This window comes from Schistocerca cancellata, chromosome 2 (assembly GCF_023864275.1).
Source record: "Schistocerca cancellata isolate TAMUIC-IGC-003103 chromosome 2, iqSchCanc2.1, whole genome shotgun sequence".
In the NCBI taxonomy this organism is placed as follows: Eukaryota; Metazoa; Arthropoda; class Insecta; order Orthoptera; family Acrididae; genus Schistocerca; species Schistocerca cancellata.
This window is the reverse complement of record NC_064627.1, coordinates 591705322-591718592: the sequence shown is the minus strand read 5'-3', so window position 1 is coordinate 591718592 and position 13271 is coordinate 591705322. Positions and strand designations below refer to the sequence as shown.

The 13271-nt window shown below is 38.1% G+C and overlaps 1 protein-coding gene across 1 annotated transcript in view; it reads left to right on the top strand.

The window, feature by feature from the left end:
- The window catches only part of LOC126162227 (E3 ubiquitin-protein ligase CBL-B-B), a 178948-nt gene that overhangs the window by 114112 nt on the left and 51565 nt on the right, over positions 1–13271 (top strand). The window contains exon 10 of the mRNA XM_049918588.1: positions 6860–6940. Within this exon, the coding sequence (XP_049774545.1) occupies positions 6860–6940 (81 nt within the window). The remainder of the gene's footprint in view (positions 1–6859; positions 6941–13271) is intronic.

Genomic DNA, 13271 nt, shown 5'->3' with positions numbered 1-13271 from the left:
GAATAAATATCAGTGAAAGTAATCTATTAGAGTATATAGAAATAGACCGTCATGAATTTTTTGATGAAAGTTCCAGTCTTACTCTTGGTAAGTAACTTACAAAACTAAATGTAGAAGCTGCTATTCAGAGTACTACTACAGTCAGTTGTTGTCAGCAGAGTTCTTGTGGTATGCCAATGTGTCTAAGCTGCATAAGAGTAGCATTTGAAAGGGTTACCAGAAGCATCATTCTCAGCAGAAATATTGGGTACTTTATGGTACATGTCAGTTGCGCTCCCATCTGTGAACATTGCTTTAATTAAATGTGCATAAAATATTTTTTCAGTTATTATGGTCTAGAAATTAGTTAATCATGTTTCTTGCTGCTTTGTAGAGAAGAAGTGAATAGTTCGTCAGCTACAATGGCTTTTAGATAGGAAGTGCATAATGTTTGCTGCTGCTGGTGTGTAGCTGAACCTCAGCAGCAGTTTTCATAGGAAATTCAGTTTTGCATAAGACATTTTATTTATCATGATACATGCTGACACTTCAGTCTTCTTAACTTTGAGCCTCTTGGTCCATTATGCAACATTATGTGCAAGGTTTTCTTAAATTATTTTTATGCTTTCTCTCTTTGCTAGTAGAGGACTCTCTTAGTCTCTCAGCAAAGATTGAGGAGCTGCATATTTTCTATGGTGATGACAAAACTCATCTGTTTACTGTAAAAAAATTAAAAAAAAAACAGTTTGTGTTATAATATAATAACCAATAGTCATGCTAACAATTTTGGGCTAAATATAAATGAGTAAATTATTTGCAGCTCAGAGATAATATAAAAACTGGAAATTATATGGTTGGTGTAGCCAGAGCTTACTGAAACTCCGTAAATGTCGTATTCACTTGAAAATGTAAGAATTATAACATTTAAAGAACTTTTCTCATTTTATGTGTGAAGTACACAAGTGCCTTGTGGTGGCATATCTTTGAAAATGAATTTTTTGGATACTGTCATCCTTACTCAGTACAGAGGTTCATGCATAAGGTCCACCCCGTACAGGAGAGTCTGTGTAGACATGTTATCAGCTGTCAGGTCAAGTCCAATTTCTCTCTGGCCCATTTAATTGTAATAGTATCTGTCTAAAAGGTGAAGAGCTGCTGTTGCTGCTGCCATTGCTGCATTCATCATGATAGTGTAAATATGAGAACAACAAAATGAATACCACCCACAGACAAAATATGGAAGAATAATTTTATTTTATGCCATAAATGTATGATATCCTACATCTTCATTTTTCATTCTCTTGAATACTTTATTCTTAATATGTGTCAGATGCTAGTAGACAAAGTGTCTGACTCTTCAAATCACTGTATGGGTGTCCCATAGTTGAATAATAAAATTTAATCACCCAAATGAAAATTTTCAAGAGTAATATATTGTACATTATATCAGCCATCTACCAGAAAATTTTAAGAATAAAGTTTTCATATAAAATGTATAAAAAAGATATATACAAACAAAATTTGCATTCTGAGATTTGTTAAATTTATGAAAGACAGAAGGGCTGGCCAGCATTTATTTCAGGAGATGAATCTTCCTTTACAGCTAAAAGTCACATCTTGGAAAATAAACACAGTACTCCTACCTTTGAGAACCACTGGTTCCCTCATGTTAGGGACTACAACATTTAATACACAGCTTTATTTATATTTTTTCTTTTGACTTTCAGTTTTGGTGAAATGTGGGCCATCTTTGTGTCATAAAAGATGTATTCATCTGTGCATTCCACAAATGGAATTATGGATCATTCTTGAAATGTTCTGCTTAGGTATAACATGTGATGACGTGTTGTAACAAACATACAGGCCTACCCTAAGTTGCAATGTAAACATTTATTAATAATTAACGAGCCCAAGAGGGTAGTGGAAGGAAAGGATATGTTGGAGTGCAATTTCTTCTATCTGCAATTTGGACAACCACTGTGTTCATGGAAGTATCCAAGGGTGACTCTTGGGAATCAATTTATGTCAGCTTCCTACCTTCCTTCCTTTCTCATGTGCTGGTTTTTCTTTTTACATTCCTTTTCCCCATGGCACATACTCTCTCCCCCAGTTTATGTTATTCCCTTATTATAGTCATTCTGTGTTACAACTTCTTTCCTTATTTACCTTACTCTGCGCCTAATTTCTATTACATCAGCTACTTACATTATCTCTGCATCACTTTATTTACTCTACCTCATGGATCACTCTTAAATTTGATTTTACATCTACTTCTATATCTGCACTCTGCTAATAACTGCAAAGTGTATGGTAAAATGTACTTTTTATTGTATCATCTGGGAAGGTTTTGTACCGGTCCATTCCTGGATGGAGGGGAAAAATTGTTCTGAATTTACTTTATTGAAAGCATTTATGGGTACTACTTAGAGGAAGTTTAAACAAGAGATGTGGTTTTTGTCATGGATTTGTTTAATCAGTGCAGAAGCTTCACAGTAATGATCAACTATCTGTAGTGGGACACTCCACTGGAATGACATTGTGCATTTCTAATAAGTGCACTCTTTAAAATATGAGAGCTAAATTCTAAGATGAGTCATGAAATACAATAAGATTATATTAGGTTGGTGATATTATTCTGGAAAGTCCATGGTAGAACACAAATAATAGAAGGAGTAAACGTAACACTCACCATCTAGTGGAGTGGGTGAGAGGAACAAAGAGGTTGAATGGGAAAGGGAGGGGTGGAGGATAAGGAGGTTGATGGTTGGGAGAGAGAAGCAGCAAGGGAATGGGATAGTAATGTGGCACCCGTGAGCCCATTCTGGCATAAGCATACCAAATTTCAAGTCATAGTACATGATAAAGAGGAGAATGTATCTCCACATTGACAGCTGCCTCCTCTCCCATGCTAAATTCTCTCCCACATGCTAAAATGTCTCTCCCATGTAGTCTGGCATGTCTTTAGTGACAAGAACTCCCTTATCCATTTGTTGAAAGTATTACTAAGTAAGGTGTTCATGGACAGACACTACCCTCGAAATGTAGTCCACAATTGGATTCCCTTGTCGCAGCCATGTATGCCACTAACTCTTTAACAACCCCTGTGAACCAGCTGCATAAAAGCACCTACCCTTCTCATTACTGGTCCACCTAAGTTCCCTGCCCTTGTTGTGGACAACAAAATGCAAATCAGTATATATCAAAAACTTACTAGAGAGAAATAGCTGGTGAATTGTTCTAAATTACAGACAGGTTGCACCTTTCATTACACATTTGTTTTGAAATTTACAGATTACATGAACCTGAAGACATGCTTTATTAATAATTTCTTTTTGCTCTGTTAACCATTATTAAAATCAACTGCCAAACAATTCTCAGACACAACCTCATTTAAACATAATATGAATTAAAATTTAACAGTTTGGACCTTTAACATAGGAAACTGCAAATATTTAGTTAATTACAATCCTTAAAACGTATAAGAAACTGTAGGCCATGAAAACATTCCAAAATTGGCAGACTTTCTCTCATATCTCCATTGTGGTCTTTACATAAATAAGTATAAACAAATTTTGGCTACTGCCAGTACAGTTCACTAACATTCAGTTTTCTTATTCATCTTTAATGAAGGCCAAGGAATTTAATATTTAGATGGCAGTCTGAAAATGAATTAGTATTAACACCATGCATTAACACTTAGACCATTAAGAACTTATCAGTTAAACCCCTTTAACATGATAGCTTTCAACTATGATAACCGGTGCACACTTATGCCATTTAAAACAGCTGACAAAATGGTTAAAGGCAAATGCATTCATTCAGTAAATAGGGTGAGAATGATACAAGTGATGGATAAAAAAGTAATGAAAACTATTATTTTTCTATGAAAAGACTTTATTGACAGATGTACTTACAGTTACACACCTTCATTATAATTGCCCCTGTTGTTTATGACCTTTTGCCAAATGTCCAGAAGTTGTTGTATACGATTTGCACATTTGTTTCTGTTTGTGTCCTGTACTGGCTGCCTTATAACATGGATAACTTTGCAGTGGTTCTTTCACTTTGACAAAGAGATCATGATTGCAGGGACTCATGTCAGGTGAGTACATTGGATGTTTCAGACTCTCCCTTTGCCAGTGGCGCAAGAGGTCCTGGCCAGCAGCTGCGGTGTGGCATCATGCATTGCCATACGGAATGATGGGGTGCTGTTCCATCGTCTTTGCCTAAGTGCTTGATTAAGGTGGTGCTGCAGGAACGTGCAGTTGTAGGCAGCATCTACCATAACCCTTTGTGATAGGCATGATGGAGTATTACCCCATCAGTGTCATACACCACAGTGGATGTCACCTACACAGCACTTGGTGTAGTGTGCACTTTCTGTGGACAAGGAGAACTGGGATGCTTCCATTCATTGGATTGGCATTTAAAGTTCGATTCGTATGACCATGTTGATAGCGGAAATGCGTCAAAGAAAGTCATTACCTTCCCTTTTGTACCAGCCCAACATATCCTGTGCAGTGGCACAGTGGTGCCATTGTTGCATCTTGGACATTTCGTGGGGTATCCAGTGTGCTGAAATTCTCTGGAACCCCAGGATGTCGTGCAGGATGTGGAGCACAGTTTTAAGGCATTCTGTGACTTCTGCTGCTAACTCACATGCAGCCCAGCAGCGATCAACATCCAACAGGGAACCAAGGAATTGAATCGTATTGCCCGCTGCATGGTGTCATTCTGTACATGGTGACCTTTCCAGCTTCTCTACCTAATCTGAATGCCTTACCTCATCATGCAACTGTGCTATATGACAACGCTGCATCACCCCATCCTTCAAGCAATTCCTAGAAACATTTTTACATACTCTGACCTTGTGCCATTTCAATTTTTCCTTAAGAACGTTGCTCTATCTTTGTAAACATGATGTTCAACAGTCTATACACTGGAGTAGATTGACGGAGTACTATACCCGTTCACTATACAAACGCGTCTCACAGACCTTCATTGTGTCAACACAGATGGCAGCTCACTGACTCATCAGTTTGAATCCAGCCCTTGTAACAATCCAAGTAAAACGTGCTATACACTTATTAGCTATGCTGAAAGCACTCTTGTGTCTTAATATATGTCCAGGAAGGAAACCAAAAGCTGTGAATAACCAGTAGCAGCTCACGCTATGTCTAACGCTTCATGGCTGGCAGTATGGATACATCAGACTTCTAACGACAGTCATCGACATCCATTACTCAGACTGGATTCAAGACACCAATCTCAGTTAAAAAGAGCAGAGAGCAATCACAGTTCAGTACCTTGTCATTTGTAGCCACAGAACACACTGTGCTCCGTATTCTTCAAGGTGCCAGCCCCATAACACTGGCCTCCCTAGTGTCTGGCTCCAGCACTGAATGCCCCAAATCATTCACTATCTAACCAAAAGCTTCTTTCTTTCATAAACTGGCCACTCTGATCAACTCCAGTACAGACATTGGTTCCTGCCACATGAAGCATTCTTGCTGATCTTAAAACCAAATTGCATAATCGTCTGCAGCAAAACTTTCTCTTTTGCAAACCCATGTTCACTGTACACTTTTGAGCCCAGCTAGACTAACACAGATGCCACAACCATCTGAACATGCCAGTTCTATATGCGTCCAGCATGTATTGTCAATTCACAGTAGATGGCATGTTATGCACTTCCCTTCTGACTTAAGAACCAGTGGCAGATTTAAAATGTGCAGGCAACTAGCACATTACCCAGTATTACATCAGACTAGAAAAATTTAAACCATATCCTTCACCAGGCCACCAACTGCTTTTCATTATGCGCTGCAGTGATAAGGAACAACCTTCCCACAATCTGTACTATCTCTCCCAAATCAGTATTCTGCCACCCAACAAATCCACACAGTTTCATTGGTCCACATTCTTATCCCATTTCCTTGTTGCCTCTCACTCTCAGTCATCAATCATCAGCCTTCCTTCCATTGCACTCCTCCCATTCCCTTCCTACCTCCTTGCTGCTCCTTCCCACCTCTTGACTCAGGCAGGCTACAGAGTCAGGGCAATGTAGTTAGTTAGGACAATCTTTGTGTGTGTGTGTGTGTGTGTGTGTGTGTGTGTGTGTGTGTGTGTCCGTATCCCAAAGCTTGGCCATGTTTTCAATCCTTTTTTTGTAATGTGCTTGTTGACTCCTCAATGCTTCAACTAAGTGATGACTGGTTATCTTTACTCCTTCCACTAATTATATTACATTATGTTTCATACATACTAATTATAATGGTAAAATTAGAGAATTTTGGGCTTATGTGCAGACATACTGTCTTTCTTTCTATGTTCCATGCACAAGTGGAGTAGGAATATGGTAAATTATCGCATGTACTTTCCACTATATGGAGTACAGATGAATATTTTGCTAGCTCAATCGCAATTCAAAACCATCATACCAAACTGCTACCATGACTAACATCATTGAAAAAATCAGGTGTCTGAAATACTTAACATTTTAACAATGTTCCAACTCCTCAAGTTTGGGTGAAATAAATCTTGTGTTGCATCTGCACTGTTTGACAACAGGCAGCAATGTCTGTCTGAGATATTTATTGTCTTAAGATTTAATTAAAATTACTTTGATGATATTATTGTACTGATATGTCAGTTATAGTTTTTTGGCTGGAGGCCGCAGAGCACCCTTAACCGTTACCCACTATTGTAGTATGGTAGGAAACGATCTGAGTATAAGAAAATGAGTATAGTCTCCAAAAACATATCGAGCCTTAATTCACTGTTATTTATAAAAGTTACCTGTTTATTAAGCCTTTACTTTTTGCTCCTTTGCATAACTGTCCATTATATAACGGTTTCTCTTGTATGCTTTCAATACCAGTTGAAGGATCTCCTGAATCTTCAAATCACTATATGGTGTCACTCCCACCAGTGGATGATGAGATGCTTGATCCCTTGTTAGGTAAGAAATATGAGCAACTTGAAATGAAAATTCATACAAATAATTTGTAACAATATGTGATAACCACCCATTACAGTGTTACAGAGATAATATTTTATACATATGTTTCGAAGTTAGAGTTGTGATACATATTTTATTAAGCAACATTCATAACTAAGATACTGCACTATAGTATCACTATGAAATTGTTAACTGACAGCCTGCAACTTAATATTTTCAAACATTGAGGACTGTCTCACACTTCTACAAACTCCAGTACACATGAAATGTCATCATTTCAAAAAATGTGTTAGGATGATAGGATTCTTGGTGGTCATCTTTACAGAATTTTATTTCAGAATAATCAGAGGATAGTTCTTCGTAGCTATATTTTATTTTAGGTACTAATTATTTACTATTTATGTAGTCTCCCTCAAACTGATAAATGCTAGCCCTCTTTGTTTTTCTAGTGCTTTCACTTCCTGTCAGTAAATCTTTTGATCCTTCTGACCACTGCATGACTTTACTTTCATCAAATAATACAATGATGCCAAATGTTCTGAAGATGAGACTAATCTGCACCCTCCGAATGAAACATACAGTGAAGCACCAAAGAAACTGGTGTAGGCATGTGTATTCAAATACAGAGATACGTAAACAGACAGAATACAGCACTGCGGTCAGCAAGGCCTATATAAGACAACAAGTGTCTGGTGCAGTGTTAGAACAGTTACTGGTGCTTCAATGGTGGGTTATCAAGATTTGAGTGAGTTTGAATGTGGAGTGATAGTTGGCGTACAAGTGATGGGTCATAGCATCTCCAAGGTAATGATGAAGTGGGGATTTTCTCATATGACCATTTCACGAATGTACCGTGAATATCAGGAACCTGATAAAACATCAGATCTCTGACAACACAGCGGCCAAAAAAAGATCCTCCAAGAATGGGACCAATGATGACTGAAGAGAAATGTTAAGTGTGACAGAAGTGCAACCCTTCTGTAAACTGTTGCAGATTTCAACATCAACAAGTGTCAGCATGCAAACCATTCATCAAAACATCATCAATATGGGCTTTCAGAGCCAAAGGCCTACTCGTGTACCCTTGATGACTGCACAACACAAATCTTTACGCCTCGCCTGGGCCCGTCAACACTGACGTTGGACTGTTAATGACTGAAAACATGTTGCTGTTTATAAGAGTCTTTCTTCAAACTGTACCGAGCGGATGGACGTGTATGGGTATGGAGACAACCTCATGAATCCGTGGACCCTGCATGTCAGCAGGGGGCTGTTAAAGCTGGTGGAGGCTCAGTAATGGTGTGGGGCATGTGCAGTTCGAATGATATGGGACCCTGAAACATCTAGATATGACTCTTAGAGGTGCAAATATGGAAGCATCTGGTCCGATCACCTGCATCCATTCACGTCCATTGTGCATTCCAATGGACTTGGCCAATTCTGGCAGACAATTTGACACCCCACACATCCAGAATTGTTACAGAGTGGCTCCAGGAACACTTTTCTGAGTTTAAACACATCCGTTGGCCACCAAACTCCCCGTACATTAACATTATTGAGCATAAAAATGCCTTGTAACATGCTGTTGAGAAGAGACCTCCACCCCCTTGTATTCTTATGTATTTATGGACTACTTCAGACATTAGTCAAGTCCTTGCCCCATTGTGTTGTGGCACTTCTGCATGCTCGCGGGGGCCCCACACAATATTAGACAAGTGTACCAGTTTCTTTGGCTCTTTAGTGCTTTAGTGTATATAACATATGGCTAATGGTGTAACATATTCACTAATTTTTAAGGTTTCCTACAGTGTTAAAATCTTGATTATGTTGTAGTAACCAACTTTTAAACTGATACATAATACAAAATGAAAAGTATTAACTTTCCATTATACTTCAGTAATTTTCGTACAATGTTGTAAATATTCTCTGAAGCTTAATATGTCCAGTTTGTGTAGTATTTTTAAAAATGTCCCTTTTACATCTCATTGTGGAAGAATGTTTTCTGAAGATTATGCACTCTCTTCCATTTTTCGTAATCTGATAAACTGTAGTAATCACATTCATAAATTTTTGAAAAATGTCAATGTCCATTGGATATAAATCTGCAGTGCCTCTGGAAGCTGAGAATACAGAATGCAATAGGTAGTTAAAAACTATGTAGGTTTCATAATAGTGTCCAGAGTGAAAAATATCTTATTTATCTGCTTTTTCATTCCCTGGACCACACCTATCAGGCATAAGAAACAAAAAAGATCATATTATATGCTTATAGTGCCATATAAAGCTCTTGAATCTTCATCCCCACTTAACTCAATTGGTCAGAATTTTTAAAAGAACTAGTAACACTAAAAATCTTGATTATTTTTGTTGCAACGAAATTCTGGTGATTAAGCTGAATTTCAAGATGAGTCTCATCATTTTATGAAAGTAATATATATCTGATGATTCTTAGGCAGTGTAAGAAAATACTCTGAGAACACTTGATTATTTTCTCACTTTCAGTGTCATGATATGTAGCCTCTCTACAGCATCTATTCATGATTGCCATTAATCACTCATCAGGTCAATATTCAGTTGACTCTTTTCAGTTTAATGATTAGTATGCAAATGAGCAATTGAATTACAGATGGCTGCTCTGTTGTAGAGACAGCACTCTTGTCATTGTGACTAATAGTATTGTTTATAACAATGAGAACATTCCTTTTTAGCATTTTTCTTCTCAGCCTGCCCCTTTCTCATTATGCTACTACTACTACTACTCCACCTCAACAGGCCATGAAGGCCCAATGGTACCAACCAACCACCATGTCATCCTCAGCCTATAGGCGTCACTGGATGTAGTTATGGAGGGCAAGTGGTCAGCACAACTCTCCCCCAGCCGTATGCCAGTTTAGGGGAATGGAGCCACTACTTCTCAATCAAGTAGCTCTTCAATTTGCCTCATAAGGGCAGAGTTCACCCTGCTTGCCAACAGCACTTGGCAGCCGAGATGGTCACCCATCCAAGTGCTAGCCCAGCCCAACAGTGCTTAACTTCGGTGATCTGACAGGAACTGTGTTACTGCTGTGGCAAGGCCATTGGCTGTCATAATACCATCTACTGTATTGTTTTATTTCTTCTGTCTGTTTCATTCCAACATTTTATTTTACCTTCTGTCACCTTTGATCTGTCGTTTGTGTAATTGTCTTCTTACCTACAGTATTTGACCCCCTACAAATGTCACTCTTTTTACCATTTCTTACCTTACTCTCTACACTTCGTAGGTTTCTCTTATCCTGCATGAGTGATATATCATCGTCCCCCCTTTCCTGACTCCTACAGTTGCTACCTTAGCTACAGCCAAGGAAAGGGAACTTGTAATGAAAACTGAGCCTTTCCTAAATATTATCTTGTGTATTTACCATATATTCTTTTTTCATCAACTGTTATCAACTGTTGGAGGCTTCAAACAGTGCATCACTGCCTGTTTACCAGTAGATCTTCTGATCAGGTTCATGAAACATTCTTTATTTCTTTTCTTTGGAGGCACCAATACTTTAAGTGTGATGTCTCCATACACTAACTGCTGGCATGTTAACATGCAACTGACAAATAATCTGGCATTTGATAATTCATTGCCCCCTGATGAGGTATATCTTCTGTTACTGGTGACCATGTAAATCACCCAACTAAGTAGAAAGGCAGTTTCAGATAAGAGACACAGTCTTGAATTTCCTCATTAGTTAAATGAACAAAATAATTCTCATACGGTTCATAGCCTTTTGATCTGACACTGCTTCAGCTCCTTGCATGTCAATGTTGCTGCTAGTTTATTCAGGTAGCTTCTCATTTGGCCTCACAAGGCTGTGTGAAGAACATTCCAGACCCCTTTAACAACAGTAGATCTGAAGCAGCAACTGAGAATCAAATAAAGAACTTGTGTGCAACTAATCATCTATGCTAAGCACCATGCCACAGAAATTGTGCTAGGCAAATAATAGGATGCTAAACTGAATTATTTGGCCTTGTCTTGGAAGTCAAAAAGTACACAATCCAGACACATTAATGTGATCACCACCTATGTTCAGTGTCGATGTCCAATAACCACTCACAGACGGCAGTTGGCAGCACTAGTAATAGTGGAGGGTATATTAAGCATGTCAGAGAGATTCAGAAAACTGTGCGATCAGTGTTGTAATGAGAAAATGGAACAATTTATCTGACATTCAAAAGGGCATTGACAGTGGCTTTCAGGTCAAGGGTGGGGAAGCATTTCCAAAATGGGTAAATTTGTAAACTGTATGTGTGCTGACATGGTTAAGGTGTACCATGTATGGCAAAATGGTGCTATCCTACCCTGGCCCTGAGACAGCTGTAGTGCACCATGGGCCATAGATGACAGGGTTGAACGATGACTGTGGAGATGTGTACGTGTGAATAGATATGAAGCAGTTGAGCAAATGACCACCCAGATGAACCAAAGGGCTACCAACAGAGTCTGCTCAATGACCCTCCAGTCAATAATGCTGTGTATGGGTCTCTACAGCAGACACCTAGTTCATGTGCCCTTGCTGACTGCTGTTGATCAGCTATGAATACTGGAATTTGCATGCCAAGACTTCAATTGGACATCTACTGAGTGGTGACAGGTGGCATTTTCAGATAAACCACGATTTATACTACATCAGAAAGAGGCCATTGGTGTGTACGATGTGTAAATTACAGATAACATTACTTAAAATTTTGTCATATAAAATTCAGACTAGGGCTAGATGGATTGAGTCAACATTCTTAGTAAAATCAAAATAAAACATCCATTGAAGGTACGGTAGTCAGCTAATAAAACTGGTAGAATGATGGAGTTGACCACCCCAGATAATGAGGAATCCTACAATAAAAAAACATCAAGAGGACTGATTGGGTCTAAAATTCAAAGTTTGAAAATTTGAAATTGTAATGAAGATGATTAATAAAATGGGAATATTGTTAGATAAACTCACCATTGAGAGAGAAACATAATGTGGAATAGGCACATGTGGCATACAGTGGTTGCTGGTGGAAAAACGGATCAGATAAAAACCATGATAAAATGGATAGTCTGTTTCTCTATATCTATTTCCCCCCATCCTGTCTTTGTTGGTCATGAATGCTCTATTTTTATTGTAGGTTTCCTGTTTTATTGTGGTTTTTGTATGATCTGTTTTTCCGCCTGCCTACCACCATGTCAAGTGAGTCTATTCTACATTGAATTGCTCTCCCAAAGGTGAGTTTATCCAATTATATTCCTGTTTTATTAATCACTTTCATTTCAATTCCACATTTTCAAATTCTGAATTTTAGACTTTATCAATTCCCTTGTCATTTTTGTTGTAGGATCCCTTGCTATCTGGGGTGGTCGACTCCATAGTTCTTCTTTTTTTATTAGCTGACTACCATTCCTTCAACAGGCAATTTATTTTTACCTGACTTAGAATGTTGGGTCATCCATTTAACTCTGGTCTGGATTTCATAAGAACTAATAATGAGTACTACATTCTTTAACTTGGGTATAGATATGCAGCTTTATGCTGCAAAACTGGTCATTTCAATAATGGATCATTTAACAGCTGTGGGGGTTCTTTAATTATTATATGTCTTATGTTTGAGTAATTTACAAAATTTATTCATGAGTTTAAGTCATCTGAATTTTGCCATTAAATTTTCTGTTATTAACAAACAAATCAAAACAATAAGCAAGAACACTTTCTCAAATTATTTTAGTGATAAACTATGTGAAAGGTAATTTGAATGCTGTAAGAGTGTAATTCATTAGGTCATGTATGAGCCATTCCCCATATTTATCTGCACTAGTGTTCTGTCAGTAACAGACTCACAAATTAATGGGAAATGTAACCCTCCCTTTCCTACCACACCTCTATACCTCATACCACCATTGCTACCAACAAGTTCCCATGACATATGCACACTTCAGTTTCCTGTCCTGAAAGGTACCCTCTGTTAATTCATTTCATTTTTCAATCATGCTGCTGCACATTTTAACATTGAAATGTGGTATGCCTATCATACTTCTCCCAGTCATATATACATCACAGTTTTGGAACAATACTGGGGTTTTAGGGAAAAAGATTGTTATAACATCAAAGCAATAATTTTAAATGGAAAAGTTATGGGAGATAGTGGAGATGTAGAGTTGCAGACAGGCACAACAAAAAGACTGTTAAATAAGTAAACTACTGAATTAGACCACATACACTCACACTCACACATGTACATGCACATGGTGTACGTGCGTTCATGTGCACACACACACACACACACACACACACACACACACACACACACACACACACAC